This window comes from Microtus oregoni, unplaced genomic scaffold (assembly GCF_018167655.1).
Source record: "Microtus oregoni isolate MIOR12 unplaced genomic scaffold, Mior012 000020F_ref0000438, whole genome shotgun sequence".
Lineage (NCBI taxonomy): Eukaryota > Metazoa > Chordata > Mammalia > Rodentia > Cricetidae > Microtus > Microtus oregoni.
This window is the reverse complement of record NW_024543079.1, coordinates 13687769-13709241: the sequence shown is the minus strand read 5'-3', so window position 1 is coordinate 13709241 and position 21473 is coordinate 13687769. Positions and strand designations below refer to the sequence as shown.

At 52.1% G+C, this 21473-nt stretch overlaps 3 protein-coding genes across 6 annotated transcripts in view; 2 read left to right on the top strand and 1 right to left on the bottom strand.

Annotated features, from left to right (window-relative positions):
• Cep250 (centrosomal protein 250) overlaps positions 1–5044 on the top strand; it is a 50646-nt gene extending 45602 nt beyond the window's left edge. The window contains exons 29-33 of one of the 3 annotated variants that reach the window (XM_041670416.1): positions 586–699; positions 861–1010; positions 1346–1447; positions 2278–2340; positions 4332–5044. In XM_041670416.1, the coding sequence (XP_041526350.1) occupies positions 586–699; positions 861–1010; positions 1346–1447; positions 2278–2340; positions 4332–4595 (693 nt within the window). In that variant the 3' untranslated portion in view covers positions 4596–5044. Of the gene's footprint in view, positions 1–513; positions 700–860; positions 1011–1345; positions 1448–2277; positions 2341–4331 lie in introns of all 3 variants that reach the window. The other 2 variants (XM_041670414.1, XM_041670417.1) reach the window with 2 other exon arrangements.
• Positions 5045–6615: 1571 nt separating this feature from the next.
• CUNH20orf173 (chromosome unknown C20orf173 homolog) lies at positions 6616–10173 on the bottom strand. Its single transcript, XM_041670724.1, is given in 4 exon segments — positions 6616–7677; positions 7856–7876; positions 7879–8120; positions 10017–10173. Coding segments are annotated over 4 exon segments (780 nt in total). The 3' UTR covers positions 6616–7317.
• On the top strand, positions 10119–21217 carry Ergic3 (ERGIC and golgi 3). 2 transcript variants are annotated; one of them, XM_041670376.1, is made up of 14 exons: positions 10119–10259; positions 10395–10465; positions 10574–10661; positions 10857–10976; positions 12206–12299; positions 13483–13648; positions 13742–13799; positions 18401–18415; positions 19022–19053; positions 19726–19822; positions 19902–19966; positions 20553–20689; positions 20769–20824; positions 21020–21217. In XM_041670376.1, exons 1-14 carry the CDS (start codon positions 10172–10174, stop codon positions 21097–21099), a joined length of 1167 nt encoding a protein of 388 aa, XP_041526310.1. In that variant the 5' UTR covers positions 10119–10171; the 3' UTR covers positions 21100–21217. The 2 variants fall into 2 exon arrangements, with proteins under 2 accessions (XP_041526310.1, XP_041526311.1); XM_041670377.1 differs by lacking the exon at positions 18401–18415.
• The last annotated feature ends 256 nt before the right edge of the window (positions 21218–21473 follow it).

Here is a 21473-nt window from a genome sequence, read left to right as displayed (position 1 = left end):
TGTGTGTGTGTGTGTGTGTGTGTGTGTGTATGTGTAGGTGCCTATGGAGGCCAGAAGAGGGCATTGGAGTCTGTGGAGCTAGAGTTAAAGACAATTGTGAGCTATGCCACAATTGGTGCTGGGAACCAAACTTGGATCCTCTGGAAAAGCAGCAGGTTCTCTTTACCACTTAGCATTTTACATATTTAAACATTTTTACATGCCAGGTTCCATTGTCCTCAGTTTTCACTACCCTCGAAGGAACTGATACTATGTCCATTTTATCGTTGAAAAATGGCAGTCAGGGACTTGAGCTTGTTCAAAGTCAGACATCTGGTTGAAGTGGTTAGCTCTGACAATCTGAGGAGGGCTCAGGGTTAGACCATGTGGCTCTTCCTTTCCCTGTGAGCTTATCTCTCTCTCTCTCTCTCTCTCTCTCTCTCTCTCTCTCTCTCTCTCTCACACACACACACACACACACACACACACACTCCCAAATCTGTCTTCCATCTTGAACATGGTCTGTTTATGAAGAGGATAGAGAAGGAGACAACTTGGATATGGGTTTGGCATAGAGTGGTTTTTGTCCTTGGCTCTGAACCTCAGGAGGAGTTGGTGCTCAGCAGACAGGCTCTGGAGGAGCAGCAGTCATGTGGCCCACGCTCAGCCAGCAGAGCAGACCAGGGGCCCAAAGCTGGACAAAACACACAGCCTGGAGAGGTGAGCTGGGCCCAGTGGTGCAGGAGGAGCCCGTCAGCAGCTTGTTCCCTCCTTTAGGAATGGGCCTCTGACCCCAAGCTGACAAATTGGTCCCTTTGCCCTCCATCTCTTCTCCCTGTCTGTCAGGCTGCCTGGATGAACATCCTGGGTCTCCCCTGCAGGTAGCTGTGGCTGAGCCTAGTCCTGGGGCGGAGGAGAAGGAGCAGTGGACACAAAGGCTGGAGCGTCTGCAGCAAGCAGTGGCGCAGCTGGAGTTTGACCGGAGCAAGCTGCAACACCACAACACACAGCTGCGGACTGCACTAGAGCAGGTCAGGAGCGTTTGCAGTCCCCCTCTGGGGCCCCAAATCTCCATTTCTTGTGCCCGTTTTTGAGTTTTATTAAGTTACAGCCGTGTTTGTGGAGCCTGCTGACCATGCTGAAGAGCAGATTAGCTGTGACAGTGGGAACAGCCCACGAACAACCCACACAGCCAGCCTGAGAGCCAGCCAGCCTCCTCTCTCTGTACCAGGAGCACTTCTGTATATCCTACCTTATGCCCCCCAGCCCAGGAGTCTCACTGCCCATGGCTTCCAGCTCTCCGCACTCACCCCTGCACATGTGCTGACTCCAAATCAAGATGTGTTTCTCTCTTGCATATTGGCAGGTGGAGCGAGAACGGAGGAAGCTGAAGAAGGAGTCCATACGTGCATCCCGAGCGGGGTCACTGGAGATGAGAGAAGCGATGGCTTCATCCCCTACACAGCAGGTTACCTGCTTTTCTTACCTGCCTCTTTCTTCCTGCCCCTATAGAGACTCAACCCTCTGTAGTGCATATCCCAGACCAGTGTAGACGTAGAGACAGCCACTCGAATCTAGAGAGCGCCCCCGCCTCCAGCTTGACTCTGTCCTCGGTCTGTCCTTGCCTTAGGAGGAGGTCTGACATCAGTGGTAACTGCAGTCAGGAACAGTGGGTTCAGATCCACTCACTCCCTGAGCAGTGCCTTAGGTTCTCCGGTTACCCAGAGTCCCCGGCGTCCAGTGGCTGTGTCGTGCTTTCCAGCCCAGGGCTTTGACCACAGCTCCACATCTACAAGCCCCTTAGTTCTAAGTTTACGTTAGGATTCTGATATGCCCTGGCACAGAGCCCATTTTCAGGGAAGGGTAAGCTGTTCCTGTCAGCATGGGCCGAGGAACTGCTTCTCCTCCTGAACATCTCCAGCTTCACCCCACTTTTAATGAACATTTCCCAAGGGCAGATACTTTCTTCGCCTTCATCCCAAGGCTGCCACAAAACAGATCCACCATGAATCCTTAATGTTAAATAAAAAGGTTCCTCACAGAAGATGCTGCCCATGCTGCTGCCATTGCCCTCTAGGGCCTCCCCTATGGAGCCATGCCCATATGCTTCATTCAGTTCAGGTACTCCTGGCCCTCAGGATGTTGCCACCTCCCGGGAGTGGGATGAGTTGAGCGCTGCCTGCTCAACAGATAGGCCCCTGGAAGCCTTGCTGGCCTTGGGCCAGGGGCAGAGGTGGGTGCTGTGGAAACTCCAGAGCAGACAGCCCATTCTGATAGGTCTGTTTTTATCTCCCTCAGGATGGAAGAGGAGGTCAGAGGGGTTCCTCGGATAGCATGCATATGGTTGAACTTCAGAGAGAGGTATGTTCTGGAAGGATCCATCTTCTATTCCCCCTTTCCCTCACTGTGCTCAGGCAGCAAATTTTGTGTCTGTATTTCCAGCTGAGAGGGAGAGTCTTCGACCCCAGAGAACTTTATCTCCATAGGAGGCAAATGTGATCCAGTCTCAGCTTCTCCTGCAGGGTGGCGGAAAGTCTGGGGCAGCCTCCAGGTCCGTCCTCACAGAGGGAGAGGAGACACAGAGGGTCAGGGCAGCCTCCAGGTCCGTCCTCACAGAGGGAGAGGAGACACAGAGGGTCTGGGGCAGAACAGGACAGGAAACATTGAGGCCTGGCCCTCAGCTATAGGCAGGCAGGACTTGGACAGTAGCAGAGGGACTCAGACATGGCCAGGCAAGCTGCCACATCCAGGAAACTAATGCCTCCTGCCTCCTATACCTTACCTAAAGGTCCCACATTCCTCTTTCTCCTCCCTCCTCCTCTCCACACCTTTCTCCTACCCCACCTAGGAGTAATGAAGAGATAGGATTCCTGAGCCTCTCTCAAAATCAGTATTTACTGTCGGCAGGCTGAGTCCAGCTGGACCTGGGCTGTGCTTTGTAGTTACATTTCTATGAAGCCCCTGACTCAGAGTCTGAGACAAGCCTTGGGACTTGCTTTTTTCCTGGTGTGTCTCTCAGAGCTGCCCTCTAAGGCCCTCCCCTCACCTTAGTTCTGGATGGTCCTCAAAGTCCGGTCACTTCACCGTTCCCATTCCCGTCTGAGGCATGGGAAGTTTAGTTGGAGATTCTCAACCTTGGCAGTATCTTAGAGCCACATTGGGGAGGAGTTTTGGAAAAACACTGATACTGGGGCCTCACCCCATTCTAGTTAAGTTGGAATATTTCCTCCCAAAGATGTGATGGAACTTGTGCCTGATCCAAGTGTTCAGTGGTTGATTAGGTTGTGGTTATGCCTGAGTACACACATTATTGAAATCATCAAAATTAAAACTCTGGGTATTTGAGCAAATGTAAATTTCCCTTGGTTGATGTTAGTGAGGGGCTGGAGAGATGGCTCAGTGGTTAAGAGGATCTAGGTTCAGCTGCCATCGCCAACATGGTAGCTCACAACCATCCCCAACTCCAATTTCAGGGCATCTGGTGCGCTTTTCTGGCCTGTAGGCACCAGATACACATGGTGCACATACATACGTGCGGGCAAAACAGTCATACAGTTTTTTTTTTAAAAAAAAAAAAGTAAATCTTGCCGGGTGGTGGTGGCGCACACCTTTATTCCCAGCACTCGGGAGGCAGAGGCAGGTGGATCTCTGTGAGTTCGAGACCAGCCTGGTCTACAAGAGCTAGTTCCAGGACAGGCTCCAAAGCCACAGAGAAACCCTGTCTCAAAAAACCAAAAAAAAAAAAAAAAAAGTAAATCTTTTAAAAATTAAAGAAAATAAAGTTGTTGAGTTTAATTATGCTGTAGCGCCCCATGTCATCTGTTGTCCTAGTTCACGATAAAATACCCTGATGACAGCCATGGACAGGAAAAGGGTTTGTTTTAGCTCTCACTTCCAGGTACCAGTCCATTGTAGCAGGGAAGTAGAGGCCGCCGGAAGTCAAAGCAGGTAGTGGCATCACAGTGAGCAGCCAGGGTGAATGCATGCATGCCTACTGCTTAGCTTACTACAGTGCAGGACCATAGCCAGGGAATGGTACCACCAGCATGATTTATGTAGGTAAGGCAGTCCCTTACAGACATGTCACAGGCCACCCTGATGTACGCAGTCCCTCACTGAGGTCTTCTCAGGTGCTAGATTGTGTTGACATTAAACCAGCCATCATAACTGGAGTCAGCATTGAGAATCACTGGATTTGGAGTCCATGGAACCCTTCTCCTAACACCAGAGCCTGATTCTGAGATTCATATACACGTTGGTTCCAGCGTGGAGCCGGAAGAGCACAGAGCAGAAGGGCCAGGACAGCTTCAGAGCCTTCAACTGCTCTCCTTCTTGGTTTTCCTGTCCACTAGGTAGCCCTGCTGCGAGCCCAGCTGGCATTGGAGCGGAAGCAGAGGCAGGAGTACATTGCGCGATCGGTGCAGACCAGCCGTGAGCTGGCAGGCCTCCATCACAGCCTGTCTCACTCCCTTCTCACAGTGGCCCAGGCCCCCGAGGCCACTGTTCTGGAGGCTGAGACCCGGAAGCTGGATGAGTCCCTGAGTCAGAGTCTGACATCCCCAGGGCCAGCCCTGCTACATCCCAGTCTGAACACTGTTCACACTACACCCAGGTAGCAGCCACAGCCAGGGGGCGCACATCAGATGACTGCAGAGGGGGGTCACAGCTTCCTGCAACAGCTGCGGGTTTGCCAAAGGCAAGATTTAGCTCTTACCCAGCTAGGAGGCCCAGGTCAGCTGATAGTCCCAGGAAGAAAATGGGAACCCTCCAGGCTGTAGGGGGTTGCAGCTCACATGGGAATGAGGCAAATCACATTTGCTTGCTAACCTACTGTTACCCAAGAAGTGCCTTGCCCTGCCCATGGGCATCTGTTGTCTTTCCCTGTTGAAGCAACCACAGTCTGTACTAAGCCTGAAGGCCCCGTTGGCACCAGCAGCATGTGGGTGTTCTGTCCTGGGCAGGAGCATCCTGAATGCATTGAGTGTAAGGAGTGTTCACTGCCTTCTTGGCTTCAGTGTCTCCCCCATCTTCCCCTTCACCAATAAATTCCAGGTCTCTGCATCTGTCCTGGGCTGCTGTCTCCACTTCTGTAACTGAGCGGAAGCAGGACATCAGGGGAATTAAGAAACATACTGCGCCGGGCAGTGGTGGCGCACACCTTTAATCCCAGGGAGGCAGAGGCAGGCGAATCTCTGTGAGTTCGAGATCTGCCGGGTCTACAAGAACTAGTTCCAGGACAGACTCCAAAGCAGCACAGAGAAACCCTGTCTTGGGGGCAGGGGCAGGGACAGGGGCTGGGGGAGAGAAACATACTGCATGAGATGCTGTCTAGCTGGGAAGGTTACAGAAGCCAAGCCTGGTCCAGCCTCAGGGGTGACTGATGAGAACCATGTAACAAGTCTGGTGAGATGCTTGGCACTTGCTGCCAATTCCTGACAACCTGAGTTCTATCCCGTCCTACACGATGGGAAGGAAAGTTACCCTCTGACCTCCACACATGTGCAATAGCACATACATGCCCATACATGTGCACGTACATGTAAATAATAAACAGAAGGAGAACCAGGTACACGTTAACAGTTTAGACAGTCCTGCATATGAGCAGAAGTCCTGTGGGAATTCTGAGGGAACGAGGGAGGCGCCCGAGAGTGCTGCTGAGCACACTGGTGGGGCTGGTCTATCTGTGTCTGTCTGTGTCTATCTGTGTCTGTCTGCCTATCTGTGTCTGTCTGTGTCTATCTGTGTCTGTCTGTGTCTATCTGTGTCTCTCTGCCTATCTGTGTCTGTCTGTGTCTGTCTGCCTGTCTGTGTCTGTCTGTGTCTGTCTGCCTATCTGTGTCTTGTCTGTGTCTGTCTGTGTCTATCTGTGTGTGTCTGTGTCTACCTGTGTCTATCTGTGTCTGTCTGCCTATCTGTGTCTGTCTGTGTCTGTCTGTGTCTGTCTGCCTATCTGTGTCTATCTGTGTCTGTCTGTGTCTATCTGTGTCTCTCTGCCTATCTGTGTCTGTCTGTGTCTATCTGTGTCTGTCTGTGTCTGTCTGCCTGTCTGTGTCTGTCTGTGTCTGTCTGCCTATCTGTGTCTTGTCTGTGTCTGTCTGTGTCTATCTGTGTGTGTCTGTGTCTACCTGTGTCTATCTGTGTCTGTCTGCCTATCTGTGTCTGTCTGTGTCTGTCTGTGTCTGTCTGCCTATCTGTGTCTGTCTGTGTCTATCTGTGTCTGTCTGTGTCTACCTGTGTCTATCTGTGTCTGTCTGCCTATCTGTGTCTGTCTGTGTCTATCTGTGTCTGTCTGTGTCTATCTGTGTCTGTCTGTGTCTACCTGTGTCTGTCTGCCTAATCTGTGTCTGTCTGTGTCTACCTGTGTCTGTCTGCCTATCTGTGTCTGTCTGTGTCTGTCTGTGTCTGTCTGTGTCTACCTGTGTCTGTGTCTGTCTGTGTCTACCTGTGTCTGTGTATGTGTCTATCTGTGTCTGTCTGTGTCTGTCTGTGGCAGAGGGTGGGACCAAGGTTAGAACCGGATTACAGCAGGCTTCTAGCTGCAACCCAGACAGTGAGTGTGTAACTGTTAACTCGATTCGTGAAATAACCAGGCCAGCTTGGTGATAAACAATTATATTTTTACTTATTATAAGGGGAAACTCATGCCACGAGAATGGGAAGTCCAAGCTCTTCTGTGTCCTGCAGGAATCACCCAGAGAGAGCGAGCACCTGGTCCATCCCAGTTTTTCTTCCTGGGCTGCAGGTAGCCATGCCTTAATTAGGTTCCACTTCTTAGAGGTGATCGGTTAACAAAGCTTCCCCCATCACCAGTCTTCTGTGCGTGAGCTGAGCACGCTGTGCATGTGCTCACACGCTTTGTATTTTTGACAATGAAGGCCTACATGTGAGTGCCTGTCCACACACACACCTACACACATGCAGGCAGGACCTTCGCGGCAGGGAGGGGGGGTGGGGGGGGCGGCTTTGGTCTGATTACCATAATGAAACCACTTACTTTGCTGTTCAGATTCAAATCCAGAGAGGGAGGCCACTTGCCCTGGCTATCCAGCTAGCTGCCCATGTTATAGTTGTACCCTGGCTAGCCTGAGTCCCTGCCCACTGCAGATCAGAGCCGCATCCTCTGTGCCTTATCCTGTCTCGTGCCTCTGAGGAAATCAGACCATCTCCCAAAATCTACAGTTGAGAAAAAACTGGAGATGGTGAAATTCCAGGAAGCTCTTGAGACCTAAGAAAATCCCTCAGACATCCCCATCAAGGCAGCAGAGATCCCCACATTCTTCCCTCCTCCTCAAGAACTCCCCGTACCTCCATGTTGAGAATGTCTAGCCTATCCCCACACTACCACCTGGTGCACCAGATCAGCAAGCTCTGGGAACCCCTGCTACCTCCAAGAACCCTGGTATTCCTGGGACAGGTGAAGGGTCCTGGGGTTTGGCTCCTTACACCTTCCTCAGAGCTGCGGGTAGTGCCCTGACTTATCCTGGGAACAAGGCAGAAACTGACAGAACCTGGGGCAAGCCTGACCTGGCCTACTACCTTCTTAGTAACTACTGAAATCCATGTTGATACTGCTGCGGCCAGAGTCGCCAGCATGACACAGGGTACACAGAGGAAATCAAAAAGGTGCACGAGGGGCCTGGGAATCACTTCTAATAGCTCCTTCCACACTTTTCCAAGCTCGCTTACTGAGCTCATGTCCTGGTAGCAGCAGAAAGAGAAGTTGGGGTTCTAGCACCAGCCATCAGTTCTGGGGGTGGGGGGTGAGCCCAGGGGCCAAGATTGGAGAGGGGAGAAGCACACAGAAGCCAAAGGATGGGGGATGAACTGGGCCTGGGGAGGAAAGTGAACAGCTCAGGGCCCAGTGCTGTCCACTGACCAGCCACCAGAGAGCTTGGTCCTCCTCAGGTACCCCACGGTCTTCTCATAACATGCCTCAAAACAGGTCCATCCTCCAACTGTATGGTGGCAGGTGGGGCAGTTGGGGGTCCTTGAAGGGCAGCCATGCTCCCCGAATTTGAAGCACAGCCAGTTACAGTGCCGTGGTACCATGTATGTCCATTCCTGCTGGGGTGCTGTTTCATGTGTCCAGTCCAGGTAGGGAGCCCTCAGCCACAAGACTCCATGGCTGGCCCAGACAAGGGCTCATGTGGCAGGCAGCAGACTGGCTTCTCGTCCTGGAAAGACATGGGGCTGAGGCCATGGACAGCACCAGCATTCCTCCACGCTGGCTCCAGCATCACCTTCCCCTCCTGTCCATTTTCCTGCCCCCAGGGAGTGCTCTGACTGGGCCTAGAGGGAAGATGTTGGAACAGACAGAGAGAGCATAGTTTTCTGCTGAGTGCACTCTGCAGAAGGGAAGCCTGGCTGTCAGTGAAGGGGAAATGAAGGTGCCTAACTGGGTACACTCGTGTGTGTGTGTGCATGTATGATAGAAATACATTTTATATATATATATATATATATATATATATATATATATATATATATATATGTATGAAGATGTTATAATGAAACCTATTATTGTGGATAACCAATATATGCTAACAAAAACATTTAAGCGCTCGGTGTGGCAGTACATGCTTGTAATCACAGCTCCCGGGAGGAAAAGGCAAGCAAATCTCTGTGAATACAAAACCAGCTAAGGCTACACAGTGACACCTTGTCTAAAATAAAATAAAACTTTGCTGGACAGTGGTGGCTCATGCCTTTAATCCCAGTACTTTAGAGACAGAGGCAGGTGGATCTCTGAATTCGAGGCTAGCCTGCTCTACAAAGTGAGTTCCAGGCCAGCCAGGGCTGCATAAGGAAACCCCTTCTCGAGAAAGAAAAAAAAAAACTTTGAAAAAAATCTTTAGGTGGAAGGGAAACCATTCACTATTATGGGTATATAACCACTAGACAGCATAACATGGGATTCCTAAAGCGAGATTTATGACCCAAAGCAGAAATTCTAAATCAAAACCTTTAAGCTTAGGGCTTAAGAAAGAGCTCAGCATGGTTGACCCTGGTTCAGTCCCTGGAACACACACACTGGATGGCTCACAACTGCCCCTAAGTCTAGCAGGGGATCCAATGCGCTCTGCTATCACCTGCTTCATAGAAACACATGCAGATACACGTACACAAAAATAAACCTTCAAAATAAAAACCTCCCATGAGATGCCGTGAGGCTGAGACCGGTGGTGTCCAGGAGTTCTGGGCCAGCCTGGACAGCACAAGAAGACCCTGTTTCAAAATAAAACTCAGGATCACTTCGTTTTAGTCAGCACAGCTGGATTAAGCCGAAGTCATTCCTCTACAGCCAGTGGGTCACAAGAGAATGCGAATAAGGGCTGGCTTACTCTCCACTCTATAGCCTAGGCCTGGAGGGGTGGAAAGGGTCGGTGAACTGCCCACGTTCTATACAATGATTTAGGATAACCCAGAAAGCACTGAGAGTAACGCTGGGGAGCTTTTGAGTTAAGAACCCAGGGTACTTTGAGGTCCAGTAGAACTGGGTTCCATTATTGATCAATTTGCACTTGAGAAAAATGAAAGCTAACTCCCACTTTCTTTTAAAAATAAGTTTTAAAAATATATTTACTTATTTGTATGTGGCCATGGGAGTGCCACGGCATTCGTGTGGAGGTCAGGAGGACATTTTGCAGGAATCAGGTCTCTCCTTCGGCCATGTGGGTCCTGGGGATCAAACTCAGGTGATCAAGATTGGCAGCAAGCGCCTTCACCCGCTGAGCCAACTCGCCACTTCTCAGGGCGGAGATTCTCGAGCCTTAACCGCGTTGGAAACACCTCGGAGCCACTTTTGGACTTTCCGATACGGTCGACGGGGGACAATTATTTGCACTTGGAACCAATTCGAACTGATGCTGCTGCAGCTACTGCAGGAGAATTGTCAGTAGCGCTGAACTAGCAGGTCGTAAGGTCCGACGAGAAGCGCTTAACACTGGGACAGTCGCTCAAGCTCCGTCCTCCCTGTTCTCGGCCCGCCCACCTCCGGGCCCTGCCCAATCCTCGCCAGGGAGCGGGACAACGCCCACAGGCCACACAGCCTGTAAGAAGGCGGGTAAGGGTGGCGCCCTCGTAGGCACTGCCGCGTCTGCGCGAGACAGCGAGGGGCGTGGCCCAAACCCCAGGCCGGAAGCGGGAGGCTAAAGGGGCGGGCCGGCTAGTGTCCCCTTTCCGGGCGGTCCCCATGGAGGCGCTGGGGAAGCTGAAGCAGTTCGATGCCTACCCCAAGACTCTGGAGGACTTCCGGATCAAGACCTGCGGGGGCGCCACGGGTAAGTCTCGGAGCGGGAGGGGTGGTGGAGAGGGAGCTGTCCCCGCGTTTGGCCCGGGCTCCCGGACTCTCCCTGGCCTGCTGGAGGCTGAGGGGTGGGACACAGGCCATTCCAAATCTCGCTCCCGCCTTGCAGTGACCATAGTCAGTGGCCTTCTCATGCTCCTGCTGTTCCTGTCCGAGTTGCAGTATTATCTCACCACTGAGGTAAGGGGCGTGCCCTAGAACGTGGGCGGGGCTTGGCGTTCTAAGGGTAGGACCCTTAAAGCGGGGTAGGGGGTAAGGCCCAATCTGACTGAGAGGGCGTCGCTGCAGGTGCATCCTGAGCTTTATGTGGACAAGTCTCGGGGAGATAAACTGAAGATCAACATCGATGTTCTTTTCCCGCACATGCCTTGTGCTTGTGAGTACCTGATTGTGGGTGGGAGTTGGACTCTTGGGTGTACCAGGTGGGCGTCCAGATTTACACTTAGATCCCGGAATGGGTGCCAGGTCATCCTCATGCCCCTAGTTCAGTTCTTCCACGAGATACTTCTTTCCTATCAAAGCTCCGATCTCCAGGTCCCTGGAGTCATACATAGTACCTCTCTCTTTCAAGATCTGAGCATCGATGCCATGGACGTGGCCGGGGAGCAGCAGCTGGATGTGGAGCACAACCTGTTCAAGAAACGACTAGATAAGGATGGAATCCCCGTGAGCTCAGAGGCGGAACGTCACGGTAACCAAGGTGGGGGTGGTGTGGGCAGGTCTCCAATCCTAGAGCTGGACACACACACACCGTCATCCAGAAGTGGACTGTTGCAGGCTCAGTGACACATTAGACAGAAGTCAGCTGGCTTGTCTAGGGTTCTTCAGCTGTTAAGAATCAAGACTGTTGAATCATGTTTCTTGTATTGGCACATTGAGTGGAATACCTTAGGGACTGGAGAGATGGCTCGGTGGTTATGAGCAGAACACTTTACTTGGTTTTCATACTCTCAAGATTGAGCAGGGGTCTTCCATATATAGAAGCTTGTCATGTGTTTGCTTTCCCAATGCATTGGCTAAAGGGCTTTCCCCCTTTGCAGTGCACGTGGCCTAAGGTTAAGGGTTTAAGTTCTTAAGTAGAATTTCCTGGGTTCAGATCCAGCGCCGTCCTGCATGCGGTCTCTGAGCATCAGCAATAAAGTAGTAAACTGTAGTATCTCATACAAGAGAGAAAGGCTCAGATGCGGGCAGGCGGTTCCCCACTTAGGATGTTCTGACTTTGTGAGGGTGTGAAAGCACCCATACAACCTTTCTGCTCCTCTTTCAGTAAAGGAGTCAGGAAGTTATTTGCAATACTTAGTACTTTGTTAGGAAATAGCCTCTGTGTCAGATGGGTTTGCCCAGCTGTAAGCTGTGTGTGTATCTGAGCATGTCTTAGGCGGGCTAGATTAAGCTATGACGTTCAGTATCTTAGATGTATTAAGTGCATTTTTTTGGGATATGATAGTTTATCCATATGTAACCCCCATCGTAAGTTGGGGATCACCAGTAATGTGTATGAAAGACCTTGGATAGCTAGCTCACTTTCACTTTCTGTTTCTAAGCAGCTGTCTCCATTACCCTCAGGTATATTTCTTTTTTTTTTTTTTTTGAACTCACAGAGATCCACCTGCCTCTGCCTCCTGAGTCCTGGGATTAAAGGTGTGCGCCACCATGCCCAGCTTCAACCCATTTTCACAATCTTATAGGAATGCAGTGAGACCTGGTAGAGTTACCTGTAGCAGCTGTGCTAGCTGAGTCCTACCTGTTCCTTATTAGCGCTCGGCGTATGTAAAGCGCTTAACTCCTGACCATCATACGTGTTGTATAAATATTAGATTTTGGTTTTCCTTTGGTTTTTTCCACCCCAGTGGTCAAAGGACTTGTGATGTCACTGTGTCTACTCATGTTGTTTGTGCTTTGCCTCTGCCCTCTCCTCAGAACTTGGGAAAGTCGAGGTGACAGTGTTTGACCCAGACTCGCTGGACCCCAACCGCTGTGAGAGCTGCTACGGGGCTGAATCAGAAGATATCAAGTGAGTGGAGCCCCGGGAAGGGAGTGGGTTCTCATTAGTCTTTCTGCTCAGCCTGGAAAGTCGGACTAAGAGTTTAGAGGGGTTAGGGTGTATGCCCTGTCACTGATCCTGGTTCAAATGATGAGGGCTAATAAGCAGGCCTGCCCTGACAGCTGTGGACCTCGGCAGACGGCAGGAGTGGTTGATTGTTGCTTCTCAGCCTGGAGAAGCAGCTCAAAGGAGATTCTGGAGTCTAGCTGCCAGCCTCTCAGTGCTTGTCCTCAGGCCAGGCCACATCACTTCTCCATCTGTTAATAAAGGAGGAGAGGAACACGTTCCTTGCAGTGGTCACGTAAGGATCGAGTGTATGTTATAGGTAAAGCCCTTAAGTACAAGGCCAAAGCTATGCTATTAAGCCTCTGTGCTAACAGCTGTGTGGTTTCCCCAGCCCTGACTTTTTTTTTTTTAAGATTTATTTATTGATTATGTATACAGAATTCCCAGTACTCTGCCTGTAGGCAAGAAGAGGACACCAGATTTCATTACAGATGGTTGTGAGCCACCATGTGGTTGGTGGGAATTGAACTCAGGACCTTTGGAAGAGCAGCCAGTGCTCTTAACCACTGAGCCATCTCTCCAGCCCCCCCCCCCCTTTTTTTTGTTTTTCAAGTCAGGGTTTCTCCGTGCCTTTCTGAGCCTGTCCTGGAACTAGGTCTTGTAGACCAGGTTGGCCTTGAACTCACAGAGATCCGCTTGCCTCTGCCTCGTGAGTGCTGGGATTAAAGGCATAGTGCCGCCACCACCCGACTTGATTTTTTTTTTTTTTTAGGGAAGAAATTGGGGGAAGTAAGGCTTGTGTTACAGTCAGTGGCAAACAAGCACAAGGCCCTGGAATCCACAGGCCTACACACACAGACAATAATAATAGTAGTAGTATGTGGAGCTGAAAGTTTGCATTTTAACCATCTTTGTGTGACAGTTCATTGGCATTAAGGACATCCAGTGCCTTTTCTCCTACGACAGGTCACAGCCCCAAGCAGCTTAGGGGTGTGCTCTGAATGTTCTGCTCACAGTGAGGAGACAGAGAGAAGCCTTGGCGGTCAGGGAGGAGGCTGACAGAGCCTCAGCAGCAGACAAACTGTTGGGGCTTTCCTTCCCAGAGTGCCAGCCTGGCCTCGCTCTCATCCCTCCTCCTTCCCTGCAGGTGCTGTAACAGTTGCGAGGATGTGCGGGAAGCGTACCGCCGTCGAGGCTGGGCCTTCAAGAACCCAGACACCATTGAGCAGTGTCGCCGAGAAGGCTTCAGCCAGAAGATGCAGGAGCAGAAGAATGAAGGCTGCCAGGTGTATGGCTTCTTGGAAGTCAACAAGGTACCAGGAGGGAAAAAGGCGAGGTGGCTGGACCAAGCCAGGCTGGGAGGACTCCACAGCTGAAGTGGAGAGTGAGAGGACATGTCCCTACAGGTGGCTGGAAACTTCCACTTTGCCCCAGGGAAGAGCTTCCAACAGTCCCATGTACACGGTGAGTGGTCCAGAACCAGCCTGGTGTCTAGCTGTCGGGTTCCCTCGTGCAGGTTGGCGTGCCCCTCGCTAGGCCAGTGTTCTTTAGGAGAGCAGTCAGCACAGTTGTGAGGAGTTTGGGGGCAGGGCTGTGCTCCGTCGGTAGAGAGCTCACCTGTCGTGCATGAAGCCCTGGATTTGACCCCCAGCCTGTGTGGTACAGGAGTGGGTGGTAGCACAGAGCCCAGGTTAATTGGTGGACCCCCCTCCCCAGTCAGGTGACTGCAGGTGAGGCTTTGGTTATGCAGAGCCGGATTGGAAGTCAGGTTCCGTACATTGAGCTGTGTTTATGCGTGCGTTCCTTAGATATCTGGTCATCACCCCCTGGGTACCATATGTTAGTCTAGATAGAAATATACAGCAGTCCATAAAGTCCCTGCACTCAGAATATTCACACAGACATCTGGGGATGGTCCACATACCTATAATCTCAGCACTTGGGAGGTAGAGACAGAAGGGGCAGTTCAAGGTCATCATCACTTACAGAGCAGATTTGAGACTAGCCTTAGCTACATGAGACCCTGCTTCAGCACCCTCTCTCCACAAAAAAGAAAAAAGGAAAAAAAAAACAATTATAAAATTCATGATATATCCTCTACTATTAAGTAATGTGGCCAAACTTTGCTTTGCCTGTTTAACAGAGAAATTCCCAGGACAGCCAGGGCTACACAGAGAAACCCTGTCTTGAAAAGCCACAAGGAAAAAGTAGTGTGGACCAAGTCAAGCATGGTGGTGCTCACCTTTAATTCTAGCAGTTGGCAGGCAGAGACAGACAGATCTCTGAGTTTGAGACCAGCCTGGTCTACATGGTTAGTTTTGGGCTAGCCAGGACTACATAGTGAGACCTGGTCTCAAAATTAAATAAATAAACAATAATGTGGACGAAAACAAGGCAGACTAGAGCTGAGGGACAAGTGTGTCTGCCGTTGTAGTTACGGTGACTTAGGAAAGACTATGGGTTACTCCTGCACACAGTGGAGGAGCATAGCAAGGAGAGAGAAGAACACCCATAGGTCCTGAAGGCCTGAGTGCGCTTGGCAAGTGCCTGGAGCAGTAAGAAAGGGGTTTCCAGGAACAGAGTGAGCAGAAGAGCGTGCTTGACTCAGGGTGAGAGGACACCCTCGTAGCGCAAGAGGCCCCAGGCTTCTGTGCTGTGTGAGATGCCAGGAAGGGTTTTCAGGGGGGGTGATCTGATTTCTCCTTAAAGGTAAAGTCAAACATGGTGGCGAGAACCTTTGATCTCAACACTCAAAAGCAGAGGCAGGGGGATCTCTGGTTCCAAGACAGCCTGAATCTACAGGCTACAAGGTCTACATAGCAAGACCTTGTCTCCAGAAGAGAAAGCTGAAGGCACATGGTAGGCAGCACTTGATGGCGTGTGCTGGAGGAGAGAGGACAGGACAGGAGAGGTCAGTGAGGAGGTCTTGATGGCAAGGCTGGAGGAGAGAGGACAGGACAGGAGAGGTCAGTGAGGAGGTTGGCAGTGAGCAGTCCTGGTGGAGCGATGGTGGTGGAGCTGGAGAAGAACTGGGTTCTAGTTGTGTCACAGGTGGAGCTCGGAAGCAGCTGATAGATGTGACAGAGAGGACAGAGGAGGCCAAGATAACTTCAGAGCTCATGCCCAAATAGTGGGAAGACTGGAACTCCCTTTTAGGAGACACGAGGAAGGCTCTGTAGAGCAATAGAATGACCATTTAGGAGACAAGGAGGACTCAGGGTGGTGCGCTTGTTTGAAGGTGTGAGTACAGAGAGATCCTCAGCTTCTGACACTTCAGACCAATAGGATTCTCATTCCGTAGGCCCTCGGGATATGAAGTAAGCGTTTGCCTGGAGTTCGAGGACAGAGACTAGCCAGGAGATAGACGTTGAGCCTCCCACAGATTTAAGGCTATGAGACTCCATGAATTCCCCGTGCAGGTGAAGTTTGTTGGAGAAGGGAACTCAGGGCTCTTGCATTAGAGGCCAGCGGTGTGGGGACTGAGGAGGAAACTGTAAGGCCGGCTGGTAAGATGGGAGCTTGAGCAAGGAGCGCGGCATCCTGAGAGCCAGGGGTGGGTGCTTCTGGATGCCGAGCAACAGCCGAGTGTGGGATGTTAGTGTAGTGGTCTCTGGTGGCCCGTGGAATGTGGGATGTTAGTGTAGTGGTCTCTGGTGGCCCTGGTAGGACACGGCCACGACTAGAGATGCGGAGAAGTGTTGGAGGATTGTGCTGGACAGATGTCATCGTTGCCATTGTCAGTCTAGAGCACTGGCTCTCAGCCTTCCTAACGCTGTGACCTTTAATACAGTTCCCTAACCATAAAGTTATTTTTGTTGCTACTTCATAACTGTCATTTTGCTACTGTTATGAATATATCTGTGTTTGGGTTGTTTGTTTTAGTTTTTCGAGACAGGGTTTCTCTGTGTAGCCCTAGTTGTCCTGGAACTAGCTCTTGTAGACCAGGCTGGCCTAAAACTCAGAGATCCACCTGCCTCTGCCTCCCAAGTGCTAGGGTTAAAGGCATGCGCCACCACCGCCCGGCTTAATATTTGTGATTGTTTTTTTTTTTTAATATTTATTTATTCATTATGTATACAATATTCTGTGTGTATGACTGCAGGCCAGAAGAGGGCACCAGATCTCATTACAGATGGTTGTCAGCCACCATGTGGTTGCTGGGAATTGAACTCAGGACCTTTGGAAGGGCAGGCAAAGCTCTTAACCGCTGAGCCATCTCTCCAGTCCCCTATCTGTGGTTTCTAATGGTTTTAGGCAATCCCTGTGAAAGGGTTGTTCAGCCCCAGAAGGGATCGCAAACCTCAGGTTGAGAATGACTGGTGTAGAGGGTAGCAGCAGACCGGTGACTAGGGAGTGGGGACACAGCTGAGGAGGACAGTACGTGTAGGCACTGGTGTGCTGGCTGTCACCTGTGGAAAGGGCAGAAGTGATGCTAGAGATAGCACCATTGTCCGTGCCGCAGCGGCTCTGACAGGGGAGCGGACTCCAGACATAGCAGGGGAGCAGGGCAATCGGAGACAGGGCAATGTCTCTTCTGGCTGCTCTAGCATAGGACGCAAGGTCATTAGCTGAAGGCTGAGGAGAGGGGAGTGGTGTGCTGGAGATCAGAGAGAGGCAACACCCATGGGGCTTTCTGGGTTTGGTGTTGCTCTCTGCTGCAAAGACAAGGGAGTCAGAAGTGTATAAAGAGGCCGTCATAGAGCTGGGCCGTGGGAAGAAAGCGAGGACTTGGGGTTTGGGGGCGGAGTGGAAGCCAGTGAGGAAGCATGACAGACTACCACAGGTACTGGAGGGAGGGGAGGAAGAGGAAGAATTTAGCAAGCCAGGAGTTGGAGCTTGGGCACTGTGGTTGCAGCTAGAGGGCACGTAGCTACTGCTAATGACAACAGCTGATAGTCTGGGAGGGCTGTCTAGGAACTGGGAGGGCAGGATGTTGGAAGGCTCGCCGTGTGTGTGACTTGGATACCATAAAGGATGGACAGCTAGTTGCTGAAACTGTCCTGGGGATGCCTGGTAGAATTTCATGTTTAACAAGTAGGAACTTTGAGAAGATCAGGGGACAGCGATCTGAAAATGGCAGTAAGGAGCTAGAGGGACCAAGTATGGGAGATCAAGTCGTAACTGAGATGATAGCATGGAGCTGGTGCCTGGAAGAGAAAGCCAGGCCATGGGTGAGGTGGAAGAGTGAAGGGCCTAGGTGGAGGCTGAGACAAGTGTTGCTGCTACCTGGTGGGTTGTAGGTGGGGTGGGAGTTAGGGTCACATTAGGGGACAGCTACTGGGTACGAGGGGTCCAAAGGACGAGCAGGACCTGGTGGTCCTGAGCTGCTCCACATGACTGAGCAGGCATGGGGTCCTACAGTTTCTTGTGTAGTCTGTGCCTGCAGTGGGGGAAAGGCACATGGAGAGGTAGGTGACTTGGAGGACCCTGCAGGCTCTGCAATCCCCGCCCCACCTTTACTCTGGAATTTGCCGAGTAGAGTGGATTTCCTGAGACTCTAGGAAGACATCCGTGTCATTGTGTAAAGCTGTGGGCTCCAGGCCTTGTGCACACTCGGGAGGTGGGGCTGGTGGGCAGCAGCACCTCTGCACCTCTGCACCTCTGCCTAGGTCTGTATTCGGGCCACGAGCCCCAGGGCAGCTGACTCTGAGTACAAGGATGCTCATTCACAAGCTGCAGTGGCCTGTGGCCAGGCATCTGCATGAGTCCGCAGTTCTAAGATCCTTGCTGACTGCAGGGTGACTGATGGGGTGTATACCATCTCGTGAGGCTGACCAGTAGCCACCTCTTTTAGGTCCTCAGGACAGCCCTTTGCAGAGAACACGGGCCAAGTGCTTTGCCCAGGTCACACAGCTAGGAGGCTCTCAGGCTGGCTATTTTAGTACTTAAGCCCTTTTTTATGCCTTTTTGGCCCTGGAAGAGGCCTTTTAGCTGGGGCTAGACCCTCATGCCGAAGCAGGACTATCTGTCCTCCCTCTTCCCATGGGTCTCGCTCCATAGATGTCACTGTGAAGCTCTGAATCTCTGTTCTCTTCCTCCTCTCTCCTCCCTCCCCTATGCTGCAGTTCATGCTGTGGAGAGTAAGTGGCCCTGCCCCCAGGGAGGCCCTCCCCCCACTTCTAAGGCAGCCTGCCCTCTTGGAATGGGAGGGAGATTTGGATGGGTCTGGGATGGAGCCTTCTCTGACCTGGCTGCTGGGTGACTCACCCCTAGGATGAGCCTTTGATGTGGGGTTCCTTACAGCGGGCAGTTGGGACTAGAAGGAGGGAAGAAATTGCTGGTTCAGGGAACCCATGAGACTCCCTTTGGGGAATTTTGAGGGTAGAAGCAAGGGAGTCCCGGGATTTGTCATTAACTCTGGTTAGGGAAAGCCCTGTCAATGGGTTTTGTTTCCTGAAATAAAAGCCCAGCTTGGAGTCAGTGCCTGGAGCTCCCTGTCTGTTCCGGGAGAGAGATTTGTGTTCCTGTCCACCCCAGTGGGAGGCTCTGAACTCTCACCCAGATCCAGGCAGGCCCTGGCCAGCTGTGCTGAAGCAGGACCAGAGGTACCAGGCTATGGGTGACCGGGGTCAGAGAGGAGATAGGTGCGTCATACCCCACAGGGAGGAGGACGGCCTGAGACAAGACCCAGGAGTAGCCAGGAACCTGGACCTGCCTGCTGGTGACTCTTTCTTCTTCTTTCCTAGTTCATGACTTGCAGAGCTTCGGCCTTGACAATGTACGTACTGGGCGGAAACCATGGAGGGCGGATGGCATGGAGACTGGGCCCTGCTCATGTCTGAAATGGGGAGAAATCACTCTGTTCTGCTGGTGTGCAGACTGAGGGCAGAGACAGTTGTATAGATGCATCCTCAACAGAGGGAAGCTCGGAGCAAAGCCAGGGTGAAGTGTGACATTTCTAGGAAACCACCAGGGTGGAGATAGATGGCCAAGGCTGGCACAGTTGGCAGGGCCAGAGACCCTGGGACTGGAGCCACACTAGGGAGTCCGCACTTTCAGCAGAGAGGGCAGCTGTTGGCTCTCCTTATCCAGGGGTGTGACTCAGCCAGATTTTCATTTCTAACTGTCCCTCAGGAAAGCTGGCAAATGGGGGCTTCTGGCTTAGGACTCCATCCCTTGAGGCACCTGGGTAGGACCAGAACCTGCTGTGCACTCGCTGGCTGTGAAGCTCTACCTTAAGCCCTCTAGCCCCAGGAACGTGTGGGCTGAGGAGGGAGCCCTCAGTAAAAACAGATGCCTGGTGTAGGCATTTCTTCCATTACAGCCATGGCCTCTCCCACCCTCCCCTCTGCCCAGCTGTGCTACGGGCTCAGGCAGCCCTCTCTGCTAGTCTAGACAGCTGTGCGTGGGTTGCGTGCTGTCAGGCCTCAGACACTGATGTTGCTTACAGATCAACATGACCCACTACATCAAGCACCTGTCATTCGGGGAGGACTACCCAGGCATTGTGAACCCCCTGGACCACACCAATGTCACTGCACCCCAAGGTACTGTCCTGGGAGGTAGCCCCCTCTGTCACAAAAGTCCTGCCTGGCACCTATGCCCTGTGGTTTCTTCTCCTCACAGCCTCCATGATGTTCCAGTACTTTGTGAAGGTGGTACCCACGGTGTACATGAAAGTGGATGGGGAGGTGAGTCGCGAGTAGAGCTGTCCACCTTTGTGGTTCCTCCAGCTGGGAGTGAGGTAGTGCGCTCACTCCCGTGTGATGGACGCAAAGCCGAGGCTCCAGGGCTAGTGATGCCCTCACTGAGATACAGGACAGACACTATTTGGTCTTCCTGCTTCCCACACTGCCTGCAGACAATCCTTGGGTGCCTACTGACCCCCATTGTCTGTGCTGGCATGGGGCTTGGCCAAGCCTCCCTGGGCCTGCTCGGTCTGTGGTCTGTGGAGCAGCGTGTCTGTGGAGTGGCATGGCAGGGCTGAGGGGAAGTGAGTCTCAGCCTTAGGGTACTGCCTACAAGAGTTTCTTCTCATCCCTGGACCACCTGAAAGCATCCATCAGTTGGAGGGAGGACAGATAAAAACCGTAAGATGGTGACCGGAAGGAAAACCAGGATAGCCAGAGGGGCCTGGGTGGCCCGCAGGCCTCGCGATGCTGGTTACCAGTGTGAAGCTGCTTCTGTCCCTTCATACAGTCTCGGCCTGACAAGGCTCAGCACAGCCCTGAGTCAGCTTGTAACTTCACTCTGCCTCTGCTTCTGTTCCTACCACAGGTGCTGAGGACAAACCAGTTTTCTGTGACCAGACATGAGAAGGTTGCTAATGGGCTGCTGGGGGACCAGGGCCTGCCAGGGGTCTTCGTGCTCTATGAACTCTCCCCCATGATGGTGAAGCTGACAGAAAAGCACAGGTGAGGGCAGGGAGTGGGAGCAGCCAAGACTCTGGGCCTGAGAGTAGGGTGCTGACCACGCCCTCCTGTTTTCCTGCAGGTCCTTCACCCACTTCCTAACAGGTGTGTGCGCCATCATTGGGGGCATGTTTACAGGTAAGTCCCAAGGTGCCTGTTTGGGCAGTGGGGGCCCCAAGCTTCCCAGTGCTGTGGATTTGGTCAGGTGTTCCCCTGCTGAGTGACATCCTCAGCAATGTCCCAGGCTTTGGTTGGGGAAGAGGGTACCTTCAGGGCCAGTGAAAATGCTAGCCTAGCCCGGCAGACGGCAGTGCGCGCGTGGTCTCTCCCCAGTGGCTGGGCTCATCGACTCGCTCATCTACCACTCCACCCGAGCCATCCAGAAGAAAATCGATCTAGGGAAGACAACGTAGTCCCCATCCTTCCCCGTCGTTCCTGTCCTCTGTCCCGTGTGATTATCCCGCAGCCTCTTTCCCTGCCCCATGCCTCCTCTCCAGCGTCAGCCCGGGGTGATAAATGTTGTGATAGTAATGTTGGTCTCAGTGTGGTTCTTGGGATCTGGCTGAAACCTACAACAGCCCCTCCTTGTGGTCATCTGCGGAAGTCCATCATGACTGACAGGCTGGGGCGAGCCCTTTGGGAGTCCCACACGTGCATCCCGTTTAATATGGCTACACAGCCATGTCCTCAGTCCCTTTTCTTCTGTGACCAGACAGACCTTTCTAGGGTAAATATCTTGTGAAGTAGAAGACACCAGTGCCATTATCCCAGAACTTCGAGTCCAGGC